The sequence below is a fragment of the Phymastichus coffea genome, unplaced genomic scaffold (genome assembly GCF_024137745.1).
Source record: "Phymastichus coffea isolate CEN01 unplaced genomic scaffold, Cenicafe_Pcof_1.1 PCOF00072, whole genome shotgun sequence".
In the NCBI taxonomy this organism is placed as follows: domain Eukaryota; kingdom Metazoa; phylum Arthropoda; class Insecta; order Hymenoptera; family Eulophidae; genus Phymastichus; species Phymastichus coffea.
The window spans coordinates 298008-322392 of NW_026706883.1; the positions used below are offsets into that span (position 1 = coordinate 298008).

The 24385-nt window shown below is 46.6% G+C and overlaps 2 protein-coding genes across 4 annotated transcripts in view; one reads left to right on the plus strand and one right to left on the minus strand.

The window, feature by feature from the left end:
- LOC131667995 (metabotropic glutamate receptor 7-like) overlaps positions 1–20478 on the minus strand; it is a 54881-nt gene extending 34403 nt beyond the window's left edge. For all 3 annotated transcript variants that reach the window (XM_058941792.1, XM_058941791.1, XM_058941790.1), the window contains exon 1: positions 20110–20478. The gene's annotated coding sequence lies outside the window, so the exon portion shown is untranslated. The remainder of the gene's footprint in view (positions 1–20109) is intronic.
- A 2998-nt stretch (positions 20479–23476) lies between these two features.
- LOC131668000 (EKC/KEOPS complex subunit Tprkb-like) lies at positions 23477–24260 on the plus strand. Its single transcript, XM_058941804.1, has one exon. The coding sequence runs from the start codon at positions 23629–23631 to the stop codon at positions 24166–24168; it is 540 nt and encodes a 179-aa protein (XP_058797787.1). The 5' UTR covers positions 23477–23628; the 3' UTR covers positions 24169–24260.
- The last annotated feature ends 125 nt before the right edge of the window (positions 24261–24385 follow it).

Here is a 24385-nt window from a genome sequence, read left to right on the forward strand (position 1 = left end):
TCTATGACGAACTAAACCCGGCTAAATTGAGCCGAGACTGCTCGGTGCCTTCTCTCGCGCTTGAAAGGACGCGCAGTATTTTTCAAGCGAACGAGCCTCGATCAACGCCAACCCTTCTGCGAGACGTTTCCCTCACCCTCCGTTTCTAGAATCCTTCATTACAACGAGCGACTTGCTCAATATAATCGCCTTACTCGCTGCTCTGCTTTAAAAGGAGGATTATGCCGTTTACTAATATAGTCGCGGAGCGCCGGCTATTTGCAAAAAGCTAAAATTGAAACTTGGTACAAGTTGGCGGGGAGCATTTATTGGGACTTCAGAATCGATTGGCATAGATAGGGTGACGCCTGTAAATTAACTCGACTGTGGCTTGGCGTTTTAAAGTTTTAAAGTGAGTTCACGTGTAGCTTGCTCGCTGCTGCCACTGCCGCTGTCGCCTATTGAGTTTTGTTTCATTTACTTCCTGACTAGCTCGCGCTCGCAGCTTGTCTATAGCGTTCGAGTTCTTCCAGTTGGTCTAGCCTCGAGTCAGCTTGCTTCGCGATTCCTTCCGTTAGTCCATTTTGCAGACCAAACAGAAAAGAGGCCAAAACATACATTACTGCTTGCGCCTCGCTCGTCCAACTCCTCGCCAATGAATTTTACATCGGCGCCATTAAAGATTCCAAATTTATGCGCATTTCAAGCAGATTAATATCTCTACTTTCATCCAACTGGCTATGCTTAAATTCATTATTCATAACGCAGCGCCGCTCATCAGCCGCCAAATTCCAGATCAACTCAATCATCGAATTACATGTTCCGATTTAATAATTTAATAAATAAAATAACATTTGATGAATTATGCAGATTCCATTATCTCTGAAATACCAAAGAACAATTCTCATCACGAGTGCACGAGCAGCGGCTGGAGCGGCAGTAGTGCCGAGGTATTATTTGCGCATTTATCGAGCGGCAGCCAACAAAAGTCATTATCTCCCGAGGCGTTTTTTACCTCGATCTGTAAGCGAATAGGGAAGGGGGAGAGGGGAGGGGCAGAGCAAGGGACACAAACGGCCTCCGAAATTATACTCTGCTTTCTACCACTATGCATCCCAGTTTAGAGTTTGTTGTTGCGACGCCCTGCCGCTGAGCCGTTATTGCAGACTGCAATTTTAAAGTTCTCCGAGTGTAGGCGAACAAACGTTTTTGCCGAATCGACGTCTCGAGGAGCGGCGGAGAGAGGAAAAAAAATCACGAAACATCAGCAGCGCCAACCTACAACGTAAACAGAGAGAGAGAGGGAGAGAGAGAGAGCGAGAGAGAGAGAGAGAGAGAAAGGGAGAAAGAGAAAGGGGTTCGCTTTAATTAATTGTGTTTGAGTAGGTCGGTAAAAAAAGGAAATGGAAAAAAACTAATTCATTAACCGAACAGACCGTGCTGAATGAAACAGACACTAAAATTGAAAATAACGCAAGCAGCGAAAACTTTTGGAAATTAAACCGTGCTGCTGTGCGCGTAGGCGCGCTGTTGCGCAAATGAAATGTGTCTGACCTAACTCGGATGCGTTCCACTAGGACATAAATACACAACTACATTTCATTTGGAATCAACTTTCTCCGCGACGAGAGAGCTCCACGTATTTTTCCGAGTAACATTGTTAGTTTTGCGGAGACTTTCATTTTTTGCCAAGCTTTCCTTCGTCAAACCACTGTGAAACGTATTCGCGCAGTGGCATCGAACGCGCTCGCGCGCCTTGACCACCCTGCAACTCGCCAAGAAAATTTTTGTGTTCGATAAGAAAAAGAGTAAGAGAGAGAGAGAGAGATAGAGTCCTGTGTGTCCACGAAAATAGGGAAGAAGTTTAGCCGTGGCCCCGCGGAACGGGATGCCGCGCGGCACGAGTCTCTAAACTAACGGAGCTCCGTTGTATAATGAACGGCGACGCGCAAAGGCCCATTAACGAGGCAAATAGCCGAAAAGCATTTCTCAACGGAGCAACGAAAATGTCGCAATTAAAGGGGCCTTTTATGCTTGAGCCACGGGGATATCTGAACAATTAATAGAGCAACGACGTACTTTTGGCCGCGTGGAAAGCTTTATGTCGCGCATAGCTTAATTACTTGCTCGCGGGAACACGCTTCGCTATACTCGCTACGAGCGAGCGAGAATGCTTGAGAGAAGAGAGGAGCAGCTGATTTAACGTTGATAAAACACAAAGAATAAGCTAATAGAAGCTCGCGCGCTTGTTCTGCCTTCTCTCTCTTCATTTTTGCCCCTTTTCCGTCTTTTGAATGCTGTCGAGCTTGAACCTCGTGACAATGAAGGAATTGTGTTTTGGTTCTTTGGCTATAATTAGACGGGAGTGTGCTTGTGAACCTGAAGACCATTATGCGTTGTTCGGCTCTTATTTACACTGCGATAAAGGCAAAAGGTAATCTCGCTATCTGGCTGCTTCCGTTCGGATACCCATGTACACTGTATCACGCTGAAATCCTTTCAGCGAAAAAGGTATTTTACGGAGCGCGCGCGAGCCTCGCGGCAGCCAGCGTTTTATCGGCTTCTCAAAGCGATGTAAGTACTCGTAAATTATACGGATGCACCTGGCTGGTTTTTTTGTCCGCTATCTCGCTCTATCAGATTGTGTCGCGTATTAGCCGAGAGATACAACAAATTTTTCACAACGTTTTTTTCACTTACTCCACGCTGAATTATTCTCAAAGGTACATTCGCGAAATTGGAACGAACGACTGCGTCTCTCAACGCGGATGTACATTTGCAGGGGAGACGAGCTAGCAGCGCAATTAAAAGTTGTCAGAGTAATTTTTTTTTCTCTCGAGATACCCTTGCCAAATGAATAAAAGATTAGTGGGTGGCGAACCGCCCTCACCTTCCTCCTATGCAGGTTAAAAATGCATAGTCAAACAGGAAAAAAAAAAGAAAGGGGCTCGATGGGATATGCGAGAAAGCTAACAAGTCGCGGTGATCGCGAGCGAAGAACAGAGAACAATCGTCCTTCCGTTTTGTTTATCACGATGCACTATTTATTAGACGCAGGTCTGGGCGCGAATCAGCGCGGTGGCGACAAATTCAACAAGGTGTTCGTGCGTAATGCGCAGGTTTTATCAGAGTCTGCACTTATAGTTTTGCCGGCTAATTCAGTAATACGTGACCCTTATTCAGCCATCATTTTACAGCGACGTCGACGTCGGTAACGGCTACTATTTCCGATACTCGAGTTTGCACACATCAAATTAGAAGCGCGTGCCACTTCTTTCCTCGTGGATATTCAATTTTGAAATGCTCATTTGAACTGCGCAGCCTGCTTGCCAAGTTACAGTGTACCCTGCTGCTGCTGCTGCTGCTGCTGCAATTTTGTTCGAGTTAATGAAAACGTCAGGATTTTACTACTTGACTATCGCCATTTTGAGTTGCTCTGTGTGATATAAGAGCTTGTACTGTTCCCTTTAATAAAACCCATAGAGCGAGCTCGCGTCTGCGTCGAGTATACAGCGGGAGAAATACGCATCCTCTGATTTATGCGATTTTTACTGCAATGCCTTCTACTCGACATTCGCATCTTGATCTGATCGGCTGTCAAACTACAACGCTCGTTACGTATATATACGTTAAAGTATTCAGAAGCGAGATGGATCGTAACTAAATACGCAACAGTCGAGGTGTTCGCAGTAATCGCTCAAGTTCCGGCAAGCCGAAGAAATGAGCCGCGCGCGCGCGATAACGCGCTGAAAATACATGGCGCACCGCGCTGACGGAGCCATTAACCAAGTTGAGTACGCCGGGAGAATTGACGCCCTCGCCGCGTGAAGCTCACGGCGCGCGAGCAATCAACATGCCGCCGTGCGCTCAGCGCATGTCTGACCAAACTCGCACCTCTACCACTCTTTCCAGGCGTAGAAAAAAGAAGCGAGCAGCGGCAAAGTAGGCACCAAAAGTTTCCGTCCGATAATCAATTCGCTTCGGCGATCTGAATATTTGATTTGGAAAGTTGGCTCGCGCGCGATACGAGCTTCGCGCGGCAGGAATGGCCAATGTACCGCGACGCGTTGCGTTTAATAACTGCGTAATAACCTGCCGCGGCCGAGCACGCTATGAAAATTTCTGTCTGCGAGCATAGTATACACGTTACATCGACAGCCGCGGGCTGCCGGTAATTGCTGTTTTTATCGGTTCGGACCAGTAAAATGAACTAACCGCGCTCTTTTCGCTCGTAATGCGTTAATCTCGCTGGAAATCCGACTCGCCACGCGGAACGAAAGAAGAGAAAGAACCAGCGGAAAAGAATTACAGGCTGCGGAGGCTGGAAAATGGAGAGATTGAGGGAACGAGCTGCAGCGGCGCTAGGTTTAAGTTTTAATTTTCTCTCGGCTATAATAGCCGGCGGCGTTTTCGCCCGTGCAAATTCTTTCTGCACTGGGCCTTGGTATCCCGTTGTTCCAAAGGGGGCCACAGTTGCCAATGTATACGCTTGTCGACGCCACCGTCCAGGTCAGATCCGCTTCGACGAGCGATTGTCTATAAATATACGTCTCTCGTCCGGTTTCACGGTGGCGCTGCTGGCGAGTCGCTTGTAAACCTAATCGATTCGCTCGGTGATCGGCAATGGCGCGCCTGCCTTACGAATCTGTCGATGACAAAAGTTCTTTGCGAGCGCGGCCGCGTCAACGTATTTGCGAGTCGACGGAAAATTGCCCCGGCTCTTCCGGGCGCCGTACGTTCGAGCCCCGCGCTGCTCTGCTCCGCGTCGACGCAGCTTTGTACTTGGAAATGTGAATTTAGACGCTTGCGTTTCTCATTCAGCTCGACGAGAACTTGTCAATAGCCGCCCTCGCGCCGAGTATCGACCGACTGCTGTATGCCCGCTCGTCCCGTGTAATAACTTGTGTAATAAACTGCACATCGCTCGTTCAACGATCACGAGTAATAAAGTTGGTTTAAAGTTGGACGCTCATTATGATGTCATGCGAGGTAAACGGCATTAAAAACTGTTTGCCTGGCGCAAGACTCGGCAAGCGGAGGGCAATTCTGCGAATTCGGTCGATAAGCCGTCGAGCTGCTCGTGGAGACGGTCAGCACGCGCAGAGCAATCTAAATTCAGAGACGAAGTGAGAGAGAGAGAGAGAGAGCGCGCGCTAGGGTCGCGGAGATGAGCCAGCTCCCTCGCCGTGGCCACGCGGGACACCCGAGCGCCCGCTCGCTCTCGCACAGTGAGCCGAAGTGCACTGAAAACGGATCGAGCTGCGTTCATTCGGCGCTGCAAATCGAGACGTCGCTTCGCGCCCGGATCGCCCGCAGCTCTCGCTAAATGGCAAGCCGGAGCCGGTGCATTATTTTGATTAAAGCGGTTAACGCGATCCCCTCGCGACGATGCTCGAGCTCGCGAAGGAAGGCAAAAAGAGAGAAATGGGTGGCTGAAAAGGGATCGGGGTAATATTTATAAATGGCCGGGGCGGGAGCCGACTTTCGCTCGCTTTTAAATGTGTATCACCCATCCGCGCTCCTGGCCGCACTCACTCGAGAGATGGATGGACTGGGCTGGCACATTTCTTGGCGAGAACCTAAGTGAAGACGAAAGACGGAAGATGCGCGAGCTTTTCTCCTTGTTTGCGATATGTACGTGTTTTTTTATTGTCCAGCAACAAGTTGTAAGTCTTTTGCTCTCGATTAGCCTCGGTTTCTGCTTATATATGTGTGTTTAGGTGTATAGGTCGTCGATATCGAAGTGGAAAGCTTTGAATGTATAATAAACACGAATATAGGCCGAAATCACGAACCCGCTAAAGTTCCATTTCCGACCGGTCGAGCATATATAGTCGGTTCGCGCACAGTTGACACGCTCTCTCTCTCTCCCTCTCTCTCTCTCTCTCTCTCTCTCTTCGTCTGAGAAAGCTGCGCAAATATGTGTCGAGGTATCGCTCGTTGGCTACTACGAAGCACCAAAGTAGCACCACCATACAACCCCCACATACGGTCAAGATTATGGCGTGGCGATAAACAACAACCGACTCGTCGAGTAACTTCGTCCCCTCCCAGTCGCTTATCGCGTCCGTAAGAAAAGTTACACGCGTCCGCGATAGATTGAACTAATTTACAAAGGAGCCCCATTGTCAACTGCAGGCCGATAAGACGTCGGATGTAGATTTGGCGCGCCGCTGCGGGAAGTAGGTTAAGAGATCGATGCGCCATGCCGAGGGCCGACGACAACGCCGGGCGCGCTCGTCTCAAAAGACTTTGTCCGCGGCAGCCACTGCTCCCTGCAAGAAACGTTATCGGCCTGATAAGGGCGCGCCAACAGGTACACACACACACACACACACACATATACACGCGTACACTCGTGTATACTCGAGAGGCAGCGAGACGAGAGAGAAGAGAGAAAGCAGCCGCGGTAATTGCGAGCAGCGCAGCGATTTCCAATCAGCCTGCCGTTGTGTGGGCGTGTGTCGTATTCCCTTTTTATTCACCTCGCTCGCGCTCTCTTGGCCACGCTCTCTCGGCTGCGCGTTTATTTTTGTATCGCGCTGCGAGCGCGCACCCGGCATTCGATTAGACTTGTTTATTGACTGCCAATGCCAATTGACCCCTCAGTCCTGATGTGTGTGTGAGGTGATTGTGCGTCGCTGCACGTCGTCGATCGTCGACTCGACTTCTCTACCCCCCAGCGTTGATTTTTAATTGAAATCGCCGCCGCGCCGGCTGCAGCAGACTCGTCCTTTTCGTCGACTCGACGTTGCTCGCGGATCGCTATCTTTAAGCGGCTGCAGCTGGAAAATCCCTGAATTTTCGTCGCTCCACGTGACTTCCAATATCGGAATTTAAATTCAACAATATTAAATTCCCACGCGTAGCGCTAAGCGTTTCGGCGCTCAAATAGCTTAACTACGCGCTGGCTTTTATCCTGCCGTCGCGGCCGTGCGCTAGATTACATTTTGCCGTGGCTCGGTTGTGTGCGTCGCGCGCGTTCTCATGAGAATTTATGCGAATGATATGACTTGATAAAGCGATTGCTATTCGGAAATTTGGTTTTTCAATTACGTCAGTTTAGTGCGAGCTCCGCGTCGGGGGGGGGGGGGCGTCCGACCCCAAGCTCATCCGACGCAGGGCACACGCGAGCATTTCAATTTCTTAAATAGACAGATTTAATAAAAATTCTTCACGACAAAGGCTCAGCTTTTTACGAGCGATACGCGTGCTCTCGCTGCAAGTCGAAGCTCGCTTCTCTCTCTCTCGGCACTTCTTTTTTATCGCAGGGCTTGAAATTTTGCGGTGAACGAGCGTCCCATACAAGAGACAGGAAAACAAGAGTAAGCGCAAAAATTTTTATCGCTGCAGAGCGTTTCTCGAGGACCGCGGGAGACGTTTATTTACCGCTGAAAAATCAGTCGATGCAGCTCCGAGTGCAGCGGACGCACGCTGCCAAAGACACGAGTATACATCAGCAACAGACAGGCGGTAGGTGAGTGGCCGATCGTGTGCATTAGCTGTTAGGTCAATTTTTAGCGAAGCGTCGGAGACGTATGCGCGTGAGACCGCGCAGAGCCGTAAGCAGCCACCGTGTCACGTAGCTTTGAAGCGGCACATATTGCCAAACCACCTTTCCGCGGTTCCCCTCTCGCTCGGTGCACGCATCGGTGAAATTAATGTCGCGCGAGCGCTCGGCATAATTGATTTTACGATTCGAGCGGCTGTCTCTCGCTCCCACGACGGAAACCACCGCTCGTTATCTATTTATGCCGATAACCGACTGCTAAGAGGAACTTGCTGCTTGCGGAAATGAGAGACAGAGCCGACGACGGAAGAAAGAAGATTTTCAGAAAAGTTCATTTTGCAGCGATCGCAAGGCTTTCGAAAAGGACTTTAACCCTTGGCAACATTAGCGCCAAATAGAGCGGCAAATGGTTGGCTTGGTCGCTCTTTTAATTTCAAAGCTTTGAAGCTCCTTGCCGCAATCGCGATTGCGTCCGCGCGCTGTTTAACGCTCAAAGCGCGCGCCGCGGTAAATAAAAAGTAGCTGGGTCGCAATGCTGGAAAGCTGCTCCTTCCTGGCCCAGTCCTTCTCGCGCGTCCGATCGATCGCACTCGAAATCCTTCATTGAGAGGCAAGTGCAGACCTCGTTATCATCGCTTCCAATTCCAAACGAATAATCCGCAGATTTATTTGGCGTTCGCTGGCGCTTTCGTTTGCGCGGGCACACCTGAGAGAGTGAGAGAGGGGGGGGGGGGGGGCAAAGTAAATCAATTGGTTAAGTAATTGTTACTGCGGCTATACGTCTGCATATTTTAACGAGCTTGCTCAACCAGTTTCGTCAATCGCTCGACTTTTCTATCGGTGCGCATTCGTTTTTTAAGTATGCGAAAGGGGCTCGTTAATATTACACGGCTGCGATGTTATTTCGATTTGTTATTCTAATATTTGTATATTTGCGTTGTTGACCTTCTCGAGACTATTTTTGGGCCGCCCGTGGTGGGCGTTGTTGTGCTTTGTTCGCAGGAGAAAAAAACCTTTGGTCTGCTTTTTGCCGTCTTCCAACTTTAGAATTAAAAGTATGTCTGCTCAACCGGTACTTCTCACCCGTGCAGAGAGGAGGAAAAAAAATGTTTTATCTTGAGGTTACGAGTGCGTGCTCGGGCGACAAGGGGGCGGAACGAAATTCCGGATAAAATATTTTTACCGTGGCTTGGAAAGCCTGGAGCCCTAGTTTTCTGTCAGCAGAGCCAAGTTGACGATTCGAAAGGGAGGAAAACAAATGTATTCATGGGAGCGCGCGTCGATAGTAATACAACGGCTGCGGCCGTTGGCGGATGGGCCGTTTGGGTCGCGTTGATGCTATAACAAACGAGGCAATTCCGATTCTACGCGTGTTTGCAAACAGAAAGCGCGGGGAGAGCGTGAGAAATGCGCCACGCGCGCGAGTAAAGTCGTGGACGAGGCAAAAATTGGTCGTAAGCGTGCGAGCTTGCGAGACTATACAAAGGGTGTTAGGAAAAAATGGGAACAAAAGGCCTCAAGGAGTGCAAGAGCGAGAGTCGCTCGTCGAGGGGATGGTCGTGGTGCCGCAAAGTAATGGAGGACAAAGCGCTCATCTGTGTGGCAAAACGACCGATAGCTAAGAGGGCAAGTGGCCCGTGATGATGCATTTGGCACTTTACAAATGAATCTCGTCGCAGCCTTTTCTTCGGCATTTTTCAAAAGCAATTTACAGCACTCGGCCTGTCTCGCTCTTGCTCCAAAGCATGTTTTATCAATGTTTCGCGCGGCCCCATTTGTGACTTGTGGCTTCTTTCTTCCGCGATTAATCGCTAGAGACCGAGGCGGGGCGGATGAGAGCTTGCATTTAAACGTATCAATGGATAAGACTGACGCTCGCGAGCTTTCTCATCGCGCGGCTTACTCGTGTTCTTTTTCTCCCTATTGCCGCCTTGCCCTGCGGCTTGATCCGCAGCCGACGTATACACGGAATTATTCTTCGGAATTATTCTTCTCTCCATGGAAATTATTAATAAGTGCGGGGGCGAAGAGGAGAAAGAAAGTCGTTTCCGCGCAAGCTCTCGGATGGATTTCACTTTGGCTCAACTTTATGCGCATCTGTTACTAGCAAGCTATACTCTGTGAAAGTTGCACGAACGGATTTCCTACATGCTGTATTTGATAACAATAGCCGCTCTTTTATCTGGCTTGTTGGCATGAAATAAAATAATAACTCAACATCAATATGCATTGTTGTATTATATTTATGAAAATTCTGCTAGGGACAGCGAGCTTTGACGAAATATTGAATCATAGGGTGCCGTACTGCCTATCAATAATTATAATATAATGCAATACAAAGTACAAAATGCTAATTTTCAGTGGTCTTTCAATAATTCCAGTGTCCCGAATTCATCGAATCACTTTGTTTTAGCACTTTAATAGGAGTCAATGCTTTTATAAGTTAAGAGTAATTGTTTATTAATTGTTCGTGATTGAATAGCTTTTATTGAAGTTTATCTTGGGCTAATAGAAACTGTAGGCACACACTATCCTGAATATCGGCAATGTGACACGGTGAAAGTTTGAAGAATCAGCGCGCCGTGCCTCGATAATTAGAGAAATTGGAGAGCTACAGCAGAATTCGTTTCAATCATCGTTAATTTGATTGCGCCGAAATGCACGAGAGAAAGAAGCACTAACATTCGAACGTCATAAAATTAAAAAAAAATGATCGTTAAAATTTCATTCTGGCAATCGCGTTAATGGCCGGGGGGGGGGGGGGGGGGGGGGGTCGGAATATCGACTGTCGATCCAATTGATCGCGCAACAGCGGTGGCTTCGAAAAGCAGCACGCTGCTTTCCGAATCGAGCGCTGAATAACGAATGGGCGTAATCAGCGAGGAAGATAAAGCAAGAAAAATCAGGGTTCGAGCGAACAAGAATGCATTTGAATTTAAAATTGGCGATGAATCACGGCTTCTCGCGCGGCGGCGAACTTTGTAGTTTCTCACGGCGGTTGAAAAAGTTCCTCATCGCGTGGAATTATTAAATACTCGGGGAGGAGCGACGGCCAAATAATAAAGTTACAGGCTCGTAAAACCATCGGCGTCGTTTGAAAATTTTGCGCCGCGCTCGGCAGGCAAGGATAAAGCCCCGTTAAGCCCAGGCGCGGCAGCTGTAACCCTTCGCCGGTGAAAAATCGGCCCTTGAACGCGTAGAGGAGCGTTAATGATGGGCGATCCTCTGACGCGGCGGAAAGCTGCACGGCCCGCGACGAGCCGCCGTAGCGCTGCTGGCCGAGCGCGCAAGTGCGCACGCTCGCGCGACGCCCATATTCGTGCACGCGTGGAGACACTTTTTTTCTTTTTTTCTAAAAATAGCCTCTTCTTCTCTTTCAGACCGTCAGCGCGCTTCAGACCCACTTAGGTCCTCTCCTTATCCGCGACCATTCGCGCTGCTGCGAGCTCTGGCCCTTTGAGATACATTTAAATCAGCTCCCCCTAATCAGCCGCAGGATTTATGCCTTTGTGCGGGCTTCGCTCACCCCGGGAGTAATTCTTCCTAATTGCCGCGCGTTAATACTTGATGTAGGTCGTTTGCCGCAATTTTTCGCCAGTCTTTTCGCAGCGGCGATTCGAATAGCGCGGGCTGGGGATGCGATCCCCCGGGGATTACATTGACGTCACTGACACCAAATTGCCGTGCACTTTTTCAATGACGTGAAAAACTACCGCGTCGGCCAGTTCGTCCCGCTTTTCGCTCGCCAAATACTTGTTGCTAAAACAAAGGAGCTCGTATTTCGCTGGCTATTCCCGCGAATTGAATTCTACATCGAGAAAGTTGATCCGATGAAAATTAATGAGCCTGGATGAGTTATACGAAGCTGCAGTTTAGCTTGCGCGAGACAATGTTGAACACGGGATGGAATTTTTTCCATGTCCTCGTAAACTCAATGAAATATATTTCCCGCTGTAAATGTCGTATGGGCAAAAAAGTTTTTTGTTTCTCCAATGCTCAGTCAGATTTAATGGGAAAAAAATGAAAAAATGTCATTCCCGAAACAGATTTTTCCCGGGCAAACAGTACTCTCCCGTTGCATTGCCGTTTCAACGTAATCCGGAACAATCACGAAAACCGCATATAGTATGTAGGTTCGAATATAATCACCTTTATAAATACGCGGAATCCCGGTGCTAGCAGCGCCGTGCATTTCAAAAAAGCTCGGCCCTGAAAAACAACGAAATTCCCGAAAGCTCCTTTTCACGTGAACGTGCGGAATGAATAAAGCCATATTTGAAATTACACCTCAGCAATGCGGGCAGTTGCTCTGAAAGCGTATCCTCCGAAAGCCCCCAAGCAGGCGGAAAATAAAGCTCTCGAGCGATTTTTCACATCGTACACGTAAGACTGTCTCTCTTTCCTCTCTCTTCGCACGCTTTTTCTCTTTCGCCGGCGGGTAGCTGCTATTAATTGGGTGGATCCGCAACTTTCTCGCATAGCGCTTCATTTGTCTTGCCGGACAAATGGTGCCGGCGAGTGGCCCCGACAGCTTCCGGCCGTTTCATTTGGCCCTAGCGCGCGTCGCGCCACAGCGACCACGTGTACATTAGCGCGGATCTATACGCAAGTCCGGCTTAATGAGACCACGATGACAAATCGCAAAATCGGATGCTCATAGCTGTGCGTCTGGCTTTCTGATTCACTGGCGAAAGCCGCTCGCGGATGATCCGGCAAGAAGCAAGCGGAAGATTCGGTCGGCCCGACGGCAACAACAAGAAGAGGCAGCGACCGCGACTTGCGTTTGGCAATCTTCCACGATAATAAATCCCTTTGCCGGATCCCGGGGATGGTCCGGGCCTGCGAGTGCCGTGCGCCAATAGCAGCAACAGATCGCTTATCCTCGATAAGGATTAAGGTCTTCCGACGACTTGGCTAGCGCGCGAATTTATCGAGGCTGCATGCGCTCGCACGGGTATCGTTGTTTGGCCCGCAGTCGCGTGAAACGTGCGTGCAGGCGCCCGCGCGTACTCCAGAGGAACTGCGCGATCGCTCTCCCCGTAAATCACGTGCGATCGCCGAAGGAAAAAAGCTCGCAAGCTCCGACGCGCTCGCGGCGTTTCGCCGTACCGCGGTGCGCGCAACGACTGCTTCTACTCCGAGACGTCGTTTTTGTTTTCATTTTCGGTCTCTCGGACCCGTTCCTCGCTGCACACCCAACGGCGCTACATAACGAATCAACGAACACGCGAGCATACGTGATGAGCAGCCGCATTCTGGGTTATCGCTTTTGCTGCACGAGGACTCGCCCGTTCGTTCGTTTGTGCATTCGCGCGCGAAGTCCTATAGTGAAAATTCGGTTGACCTACACGTGATTCAAAATCCAGTCGCTACGAGTCTCGAAGCTTCGAAATGGAATATTTGGCATGAATAACCAGCGCCTGCCTTTTTCTCTTTCGTATTTCATTTACTCCGTTTACCGTCCAATTCATTAGATTCCATTTGTTATTATTCCTATTGCCCCATCCACTGTAACTCAAACGGCTTTAATTGCTATTTATAATGAAACTCAGTTTCAATTATTACAGACCGAACATGATATTTCAGCGGTCTGCGTAGGGCATGATTATGCTACACGTCGAATATATATTTGAATAAATTTTCGAAGAAACGCATTCGAGCATGAAATCCTACGTGAGATTCGCATTTCAGTACTAAAAATAAGCTATATATCAGCCGCTTTTACACGTAGGATTTGAATTTCCATGCAGATGATAATTCAAAAAATATACGAGCCAGCTTTCGGTGGACTCCCACTTAAGCGCAACATATTTCAGCACCTGCTAATCGAACGCGACACACAGTGTACACAAATTTGCAGTTTATTGTGCGCGGGGCAATCGTAAAAAGTTGAAAGCCCAGAAATGGGCGTGCAATTTTGAAAGAGCTCGAAATAGAAATTTATAGGGCAGCAGAGCCACGGAACAAAAAGCTAATGCATGGAGCGCTCTCCTGTGCACCCGAGTAGGCGTTAAAAATTTTTAGCGTTCTACACACAACACACGCACACACACGAGCTTGCGTTCGTTTTATAGTTGCGGCAAGAGTAGTTTGTGAAGTAATCAAAAATTTATTGGTAATACTTTCTTCAACGACGACGACGACGACGACGACTACGATGACGAAGATGGATCTTTTTTTCTTCGTCGCAATTCACGTGTTTTATTGAAGTTGTGATTTCTTTCAAGACGCCGTTGCATAATTTAATAAGTTGGCAAACTAAATTTCTCGTCATTAAAAGTTGAGAAAGCAACGAGAGAGAGAGAGAGAGAGAGAGAGAGAGAGACCCGACCACGGGCTACGTAGCTGCGCGAGTGAACTCCGACATTATCTTTACGGTCGGTTGAGATTCTTCAGGAAAGCATATTTTAGTTGGAAGTGAACACAACATGGCAATGGGCACTTCGCAGAAGAAAAACAAAAATCCCGTTGAAAACGAGGACGGGCACAATGGTGTCGTGGCACTCCACTCCAAAACACAACTCCGCTCCGGCGTTCGGCGTCGCAGAAAACATTTATCCGCCTTGGGCAAAAGCAAGCGCGAAAACCGCGGCACACGACGAGAGCGCGGTGCCATCGGGAATTCCCGGCCGCCTTCGCACACTCCTGCCCCCCTATTCCGCGCGCGAAGGCTAATATATATAAGTCCCGAGGGCGGCGAGGCGGAGGTGGCGTCGATTGTTCGGGAGGTGACAATCGGGAAGGAATGCCGCGAGATAAAGAAGGCGACGAGCGCGACGTGCCCAATGACCGATCGACGATTTGAATGCGGCCGCGAGAGAGCGACGAGGAAGCCCGCCAAATATTTAATTCCGAGGGCGTGTTGTCGAGCGGCGAGCGACGACGACAATGGCCTCGCGATCCCGGCCGGATGATTATTCGCTTTATCGCGCGCGCCCGCGAGGACGGCAAGCAATCCGAGGGGCTAATTTAAAATTCTCCTCGTAGTCGTCGTCGTCGTCTTCATCGTCGTCGCGCTCGTGAATGCGCGACCTTTACCGGCAAATCGCGCCCCCGGCCCGTTTACACGCGCAAACATCCCGCGCGCGCGCGCGACAGAGCTCACGGCTTAATCAAAATACTCGATCACCCGGCCGGGGCTTTGCACTGCCGTTGTTTTCTCGCGCGCTTGGCTATTTCGAGGCGATTTGCGCACGGCACCGGCGCCCCGCTAAAACAGAAGGTAATCGTCGGGGACGAGGAAAGCCGAGACTGCCCCCAGTTAAATTGAGCGATAAGATGTGCGCGTGGGCGTATTATTGCAATGCTCGTTTCGCTGCCATTGCCGTCTCCTTTCCTCATTCTCTTTTCAATTTTTATCTTCTTTACGAGACACTTGTGATTGTATACTCTAACTAAACGGCTTTGCTTCTAATCAACGCTACACTCGATGACCGTTGTTTATTTGCGCTCTTTCGTCGCGAATGTTGATTGTTCTTTATTCATTTGCTTGCAAGCGCCTAGCAATCAATCATCCATTTATCAAGCTCATCAAGCTCTGTTTAGCTCTCATTTAACAATCCCCAAGCAGGACGATTTACGAAGCTTAAAGAGAGAGAGAGAGAGAGAGAGAGAGAGAGAGAGAGAGGGAGAGAGAGAGAGAGAGAGAGAGAGAGAGAGAGAGAGAGAGAGAGAGAGAGAGAGAGAGAGAGAGAGAGAGAGAGAGAGGTGCGTCATTCCCTGGGAGCTGTATTTTTATTTCTACAAAAATATTATCATTGTGTTCCGCAGCGACTGTACCGTGCGCTAACTCCTCTTTACAGAATACAAGCGCGCATAATTGTTGTCATAACTTTTACGACTAATAACCGGATTTTGAATTTCATTCAACTAAATGTTTGTTGGCTCGCAATACCCAACATAATCCCAGAAATAAAATAGTACGATTTTTTTCAATTCGACCACGACGCGCTGAGGTTCGCGTTGAGAGATCTATTTGTTTGTGAAAAAAATATGAATGGACTAGGCAGCAGAGATCAACAGCGATGTAAATGTAAATGAAAAAGGCAGAAAAATACGGGCATCGAAAACGAAGCGACGAGGATCGGGCGCGATGGGGTAGGGCGAGGAGGAACAACGTGTAAATTGAAATTCGAACGCGCGGCCTGCATTCGCACGGAAAATTGTACTTTTATCGAGGTGCGACTAGTATGGGTGCGAACCGGGAACGTCGCAGCAGAGGGGTCAAGTACTTGATAGGTCGTCTGAGCTGCATCCGGGCAATATCGTTCAAATTCAATATCCGCAAAACTGAAAATTTGGCCGGCAAGCGAATGCAAGCGCTCGCTCGCGTCACTTGCTACTTCAGAGCTGCAAGGTGGTTTTCCTTCACGCGACAGCCTGACAAAACAAATTCTCGTCCTTGCTAAAACGTGTAAAAGCAGAGAGGTAGAGAAAGAGTGAGAGAGTGAGAGAGAGAGAGAGAGAGCTGGCTAAACATTGACGTCGCGTTATTGAGTAGGCGGCGGCGTGTGTGCATACGCGCTACCGCAAAAGCGCTTTCGCGATCGCAATTTGCTTGGAGCCCCAGGGATAATAACACAACGCTGCCATGGCTCGGCGGACTCGGTCGTCAGGGTAACGACGTGCAGATAGATAGAGAGGGAGAACAAGCTAGTCGACTGCTACGACTGCGCCCAATCAAACCTCTGAATGCACGGATTGCGATTCCACGGCACGCTCGAGCTCGCTACTCGCTCGAGCTTACGTATTTATCGAGTGCTCGTCGAGAATGAGACTTGTGATGTTTACGCAGCGTTTAATCCGACCGCGCCAGACAATGCCCGAGTCCTCCGGCTAAAAGCTTCGAATGACGATCGTCCATATGTGCGCCACTGCGCCAAGCAATGGATGATTGCCGATAATTCGCCGCCGGCCAAATTTACTTTGCGCGCGCACAATTGAAAGCTGCCGCAGGAGCCTATGATGAATAGCCACTTGAGTTTGTAGCAGCGCCGAAAATCTCGTCGGAGCTGCCAGCCCTGGGGCTTCGTCCCTCGCGCGACTACGCACCTTCGATAAAACGTCGGAGTTGACGCGACCCGAGAGAACTGCCGATTGTCCGTTATTAACGCCGTCGTCGTCATCGAATAAACGCTCCTCTAGTCGCAGCTGTTTTGCAACTTAGCAAGGCGCGCTCGTGACTGAGAGCTGTATAATCGCGGCTGAGTGTGAAAGCTCGTGCGAGCGGAATTGGATTAAACGCGCGTTTATCGGTCTCGCGCTCGCGTACACAATATGCGTACACGCGCTCGGTTGCGTGCGCGCTTAAACAAATTCACGTAAACGAATTCCCCAAGGCTCGATATACTCATTATGACGCTGCTTTCTTTATCACCCCCCAACCTCGCTTCCTCCCTTTCCGCTCCCTCTCGCTTGTGGCAATTAGTAGCGCACAAGTGCATGATCAGCCCTGTGGGCGAACTTTGCTTTGCCAGCTTCATCTCTTTTTCAGCTCAGCTGTTTGAGAAATGTAATAGCTCTTGCAAAAACGGGCAGAATTTGCCGAATAAGCTGGTGGCTTGCACGCGAGCTCTATTATTCAGCGCGCCGTAGTCGCGCAAACAATAGGGTCGGCGCCTCCTCCGTCGCCCCGTCGCGCATATTTCATCAGCTCAATTATCATTCGCCCTCTGAAAGCGCGAGGTGAAATAAAAGCCACGTCGAGAGAATTAAATTGGGCTAGTTATTTTTGGTCGATCTCACGCTCATGGCGAGGCATGCGCGCGCAGGAAAAGAAACAGACCATAACGTAATCGATGGAAAATGAGCCCCCCCCCCCCAAGTACCTCGTAGTTGTGCATGCACATCAGTCTCGGCGAGATATCAGCGATTCCCGGAATTCCGCCTCCAAGACGGAATGCGCAAGCACGTCAGCGTGCCCCGCATCACTCGATTCGCCCAGCCATTGTAATATGCGCAAACAATTGGACTCTATGTCTTGCGCGTTCTTAGATCAGTTTGCTCTCTGTCTCTCTCTCTCTTTCTCAAGAGAAAGAGAAGATCATTCGATAGAGCGTACACTCGCGCTAGACTGATTTGAACTGCGCGGGCTCTGGCCTTGCTCGAAGGACAAAGATAAGACGCTCGCTCCTTTGTCGTACAATTACCAGCTGGCTATTATTAATTTAGATTTTCGACATTGATAGCACATAGGGCTGAGAAATCTTTGTCCACCACTTCTGTTTTGTATCTTATCTGGGATTATTTATCGGGAATGTATATTACCGGTGAATCGAAAGACATCGGTAGCAATATATTTTAATCTAACTTGTAACCGGCATATTTGTTATTCGTAAAAGGGAATCCATGTTCCATCGGATTCGTCGAATCAGCATCGAGTGGAAGAATGTAAGAGCTGAGAGCAACGGCCAGGAGATCGTACATAACAACTTTAACGTCTCAGTACTGATTAACTTTTCAAAACCACATCCAACATCCAAAAAGTTATTCAGGTTATAGCCCTGAATAATGATCATTTATTGATGGCACGTAGTGGAAGCGATCGAGATTCTGTTAAAGCTTTGCATGCGAAATGCCATATGAGAGAGAGAGAGAGAGAGAGAAATAAAGAGGATACAGGGGTAAATCATCGGAGCAACACAATTTTTACGCGCTCGCGCGAGTGACATGGAAGCACAATGATCGCGATGGCTTTCCTAATGAAATATTTGCTCCGGTGAGCGAAATCGATTTCGAAAAACTCATCTATCCGTCTTCTTTTTCATAAGGTTGCTTTCGTATAAATTGGATCGGCTGCTGCTGCTGGTACTACTGCGAAAAAGAAGGGAAAAGTCTTTCTCGCTTTCGTTTTGATTCGTGCAACTCAATTGCACGAGAAAAAGGAAAGCTTTATCATTTACTCGGCGACGGAGACATTGAAAAAGCAAGTTCTAGATGAATTCCCTGCGCCGTTGCGTGTGGCGTATGAAGCTTTTGTGTTGTCCGTGACGACGTTATTGAATAAGCTTGCAGCATTGGCACGTCACCGCGCGGAAATTACAGAAATAAGTGGGAAAGCACGCAGGTGAAGAATGAATTCGTTTATTGCCGAAAGCTCTCTCTCTCTCTCGCTCCTTCCCATCACTGACTTTTTTAATCCTCTCGCCAGTTGCCAACTCGTTTCCTCTCTCTCTCTCTCTCTCTTTCTGCCGTTAGCGCTGGCGGAAGGTCTTGAGTGGGTTTCACTAGGAATTCCGAAAGAGTTGATTATAGCCGCAAAACAACTGAGCCGAACGCTGTAGGGTGAAACGCCCATTCCAGGTTTTCTCCATACTCATCCATTATCCATCTGTACCCGGGAGGCAGAGAGGGAAGAGGGGGGTCACGCAGCGCGAAATTGAGAGAGCTGTGCAAACGTATGCGCGCGAGTAGCGCGTGGACAGCGAAATGGGTGACTTCCTATTTCACTTGGCGTTTGTCTTTTCTCTATTAGCCTAGATTTCTGGTGCGAGCGCGTCTCCTCGCGCCTGGCCTGTCGAGTTACGAACGCGTACGCCAATGTGTGGGCGTTCATAATACCTACGCGGCGGCAGACGCGAGTCGAGTGCATTATGTGAGTGCCGCTAACTCGCCCGGACGCTCGTTCAGCGTTGCAAGAGGCCGCCGCCTCGCGAGTTTATGCTTTCCAAATTTTAGCACTACCCTGTCGTGACAGTGCCACAACGCCAGCAGCATCAGTAGCAGGCCGATACATTACTCTCGCGCCGGGAAATCGTGAATTATCCGCGCACGCGTTTCGCGGCTTGCTCATAAACTTGTAATTACACGCAGGTCCTCGTTTGTATTTTGGATTAATAGTTGCGATGCGCGTCATTGCAATGTGCGCCCCACCCATCCCACTCACTTACCCCCCGCCCGCCGCGCTACTTTTGATATTCATTGCAAATAATAAACGTTTCGGTTAGGTCACCATCCCCTTATAAAATATCGTAAAAGGTAGAAGTTGTGATTTCTTTTTTCGCGCTCTGATGATTACGCGAAGTATTGTTCGTTGGCGAAGCACTGGCGGCAGTGAAGAAAGCGAGGGAGATTATAGAAAGAGCTTTGGTCAGAGCAGTAAAAGTTAGGAGCACGAAAAATAGCATCTCTCAAGACAATCGTAAGATAAAGTTCGAGAGCGCCGTAAACGTCGCCAAACTTATCTCTTGCTCTGCTGTGTTCTCTCTCTTTTTCGCACCAGCCTGTCGCGGTCGTGAGAAAAAAATGAGAATAATTCTCGCGACATATAATGCGTCTGTGACGCGCCCCGCCGCGTCGACACTCATGCAAATCAATGCGTGCGCCAGAGAGAGAGAGAGAGAGAGAGACAAAGTGTGTGTGTGAGAGAGAGAGAGAGAAGAAGAAAAGAAAACACGCGACACGCCCGCTCGACAACAGGTACAACGTCGTTGCGAAAGCGAACGCTTGAATGAAAACGAACTGTCGTTCAGCGAGTCGGGATTTGTGATACACAAGGTGACTCAGGCAGACGATGATGATTATGACGACGACGATGGCGATGGTGACGACGACGGGAATATCAGTGATGGTAACAACAAGATAATACATGCTCTGGTAGTCTGACTGAGTGCAAAACGTACGTTCGTCTTTCGAGACTCTGGGTCAGTGATAGCTTATCCTCCGGCAACGACTCGAGGCGTAGGGCCGCCACCTCGAGCAGTAGGAGGAGTGGTACCCTTCGGTCTGGCCGTGGTGAGTGTGCGCGCTGCTACTACCGGTCACTGGTACTCCTCCATTCTATCTCTCTTTCTCTCCCTCGATCGTTTCTTTCTATTGCTCGGCCGATCAGCGTCCGCTTTTATCTCGCTTGTTCGACTGTTTGCGCTTAGCCAACGAGGACTCGGCGAGACATTTGCGGCGTGACCGCAAGAGCAACCGATCCCAGCAAGCACTCTGCTCACGTCGCTGCGGGGATCGCCGTTCTCGGTCGATAGAGCGGCCGCGGCGAAGCCACGGGCAGCCAGCGGCAGACTGGAGCCGCGCGGGCGCCTCGCCGAGCATTTATAACTGCGCGGTCGGCGAGCGCCTGCGCGAGCTTGCGCCCTGAGCCGAGAGCCGCGCACTCGCGCGTCTTCGCCGTGCACACGTCACGCCTGTTTTTATTTTTCCGGCCCTTTCCCCTCCGCGCGTCAATTTTCAATCATCCCAGCGCCCGTCGATATCTAATAGACGCTGTCTCCCGCGCTCTGCGCTGCCACCGCAGCATCGCCGATTATTGGCCTTGCAGTTTCTTCGACTGCTGCAGATTTCCCATGCAGATTTATACAATAAGAGCCGCTACTCTTGCCCGAACTGCGCGACGAAAAAGCATCCCTCGATTTATGCGAACCCTCCTCGGTAAAAGTCGATGGCGCCTCACGCGCTGCGTGCGCAGTCGACAATCCTCCTGCTCGACTTTCATGGAATAATTACGAAAGCCCGCGCACGCCTTTGTCGCGTTGCTGCAAGCCTTTCTGAGCGCCGCCACTGACTCGATGGTCTTTATCTGGATTTGCTATGCCGCCACGTCGCTAACTGGCTTCATCGTCTATTAGCGACTGAATTTCTCTACTCCCTTTTGCTCCGCTTGCTGCTTCCATGACATGCCTGATTGAACGACGTTCACTAACACTGGCTTTTATTGTTGACAAAACAAAATTAGCTTATTATCGTTGCGACTGTGTTTCTTCTCGTGTCGATTTTTCACAGTCTGTTAATTTTACAAATGCTATTGTACTTATCCTTATCCGAATAAAACTCCTTGTTTCTGCTAATTATTATTAATTGTAAATTAATATTCACGAGACGAGATGATTATAAAGATATATTGCAATGAAAGCTCAGTGAATATCCACCCTGTTAGCAATAAAAAATGTAGTTTTTACGGTTGCTCAATATACATCCTCGTAATCATAATTTTAACGATTGTCATTTTTCATCCACCTGCATTAATCATGTCATCAGAGTTTTAATTAGATACATCTGACAACGTTTACATTAAAGTAATTTAACGAAATCGCTAATAAATAAATTTTATATAAATTATGAGTACATTTTGATATACAATAAAAACCGTAAATGGATGATTTATTTTTATTTCAATTACAGTATGACATACTCTACTCCTATACTTCTTTGTAATAGGAAAAATTATATTTATTGATTCTACACAAATACGTAATAAATATGCAATTCGACTTTTGTTTGTGGATAACCGTTCAATTTCTCAACCAAATAAATTATTATTTAATCCATAAAATTTTGTATAAATATGGATTTGGACGACTCGTATTCATTGTTAGTACTGGAGCAAGTTTAGCCGTTTAGTTCAAAGGAGATGCTGGTTTTTGGAAAATCGTTTATGACTTTAATGATCTGTTTTTAGACGACCTGATGTTTTACTAAAACATCCATCATTTAAGAATATCTTCTATATTCCAATCTCAAACACAATCAAAAGTATATAGCCCACGAAAATTTCATTTGAAAATAATTTTTAAGCTACCAATGTCCACATAGTGAAACATCTTTTTTAAAATAGGAGCAAAGTCGAAGCTGTTGTTAACTTCGATTTAAAACAAATGTATCCTAATTACATTTCGATTACCGCTTTTACGTATAGTAGTTCACAAACCAAGTATTTCAATACGAATTAATTTACTGATTTCATTTAGAACTATTATGATCATTTTGTTATTTTATTCTATAAGGTAAGAAATGACTAAAAATATGCATTTTGATAATCCCTCTCAAGACAAACTCAAAGTGTTATTTTTAACATTACGACAAAGAGAAATTCTATAAACATTGCATTAACATCCGATTAGCCATGCACATTTTACGATTTTATACTTTGCGGAAAGATTGATTTCGATTTTTTCGTCTACGTGAACTATGTTAATTCTATTACTAATATTAGTTGCAATGATAATTTTACTGTGAAAATACTGTGAGGGAAAGATAATAAAATCTACGTATTTATCTGTAAATTTTGTTTTCGAAAACAATGTCTCCGCACTTTCTTCTGCTTTTTTAAAATTCAGGACGTCGTAAGCTGAAACAAAATGCGCACTAATGATTGATTTATCTTCTGCTTTCAGATTCAACATTTTCCAATTATAAAAGCTTTAAAGTTAATTCAAATGTAACGTTTAAAAAGCTTTATAAAATCGAAGATTAATCCATTAATTTTTTTTCCGCATTAATTTCAATGGAATAATTTACCATAAATGTATTCAAGAGTTTGGACGCTTGCCAGTGTTGCAATCTTTTAAATTATTTTGTAGTAATCGAAATAGCTTTTTCATCCCCATTTTAGCATCTTTACCAGCATTGTAGGCCGACATCGAAGAAAGAAGGCGTGTTTTAAAAGTTGAGAAGACCCATTCTTTCCCGATAATTCTGTTGTAAAAGTAAATGTAATGTACTTACATTAATAAAACTATATTATCAGATAACAATTTATTTATATTATATACCGAATGTATATTCTTTTCATTTAGAGATGTGTTCACAATACTAGCGCGAGAAATTAATTTGAGCCTAGTGTGGACGTTTGCGCTTGAGCGAAGTTAGGCTGAAGAGATTTTCCAACACGACGTGTGTGGGATAGGATTTTTAATATTTTCGATATCTCGAGCGTGTAAAGTCGAGTACCCACGCACGGAATGTCGAAAGTATGTTTTAGTTAGTTTAAATACTAGATTTAAATAATTAACTAGTTGCCAGTGTAATAATACTGAGCTGCTCTACAATTTTTATCGTCGGTGAAAAATGATAAATGTTTATAGCAAATAATGAAATAATAAGCTTTGCTTTAAGAATAATACCTTCTTTCTAAGTGCAAATGGAATATTATCATGTTCATTTGATTTTGGTATTATTGACAATATGATTATTCGTCTTATATATTATATTAATTTGAATTCAAATATGTCTATGGAGGCCAATAGAATTCAACAGATGATTTTCCTAACCTCAAAATTATTATCATATATTATATGCGGTCTATATTGTGTATAACTTTTTGGGTTTGTTAATGATTCGAACTAAAAAGTCAATTTATACGCAGTATTCAAAAATTATTCATCACATTTTATAATTAATGAATAGTAAATACAATGGAAACTGTTGGTTATAGTTTGGAATTGGATGAGTTGACAAATAAGCAACTTAGTGTTTACTTGTATCAAAATGTTAATAATATCGAAGAAATACATAAAAAGCTCGTAAATAAAGAACTTCCATGTTGTATTGTGAAAGCAAACTTAGTGATTGATCCTTTTCAAATCGCTATTGCTGCAAATAGAGCAGCATTAAATGAAAAGTATGGACAAATGGTCACAAGAAGTTTGTTTACAGAAATCATTTATTGTTTGTCAACGTCTAAAAATATTTCTCAATCGTTAAAAAATTTTGGGATTTCCAGTGTTACTAAGAACGTTTTAGTTGTTTTAGTACACAGTAATCAAGAAAAAGAACCAATGGAAAAGCTCATCTTTGAAAGTATAGAGGGTGAAAGGTTATTAATTAAAAGACTCTCTGAATTTGCTGATATAAACTTGATTAAAAATATATATAAAATAGAAGCAGAAGAATTGAAAGTTTCCAGTTTACTAGACTCAATTATAAGTAGAATAAATGATAAAGTATCAAAATAAAAAGCGGAAATTTTAGAATGGTGTAAAACAAAGGTTTTGTATAAATAAAATTATTTTGAAATTGAAAATTTATTATTTTCTTTCACTTTACGTATGTGAATACAGTGTTTATTATTTATCTTCCTTCTGAATACCAATGAAAAATTGAGAAAAAATCATTTTAATATTATAGCAAAAACATTTGTAGCCACACATTAAATTACAGATTAAGGTTTTT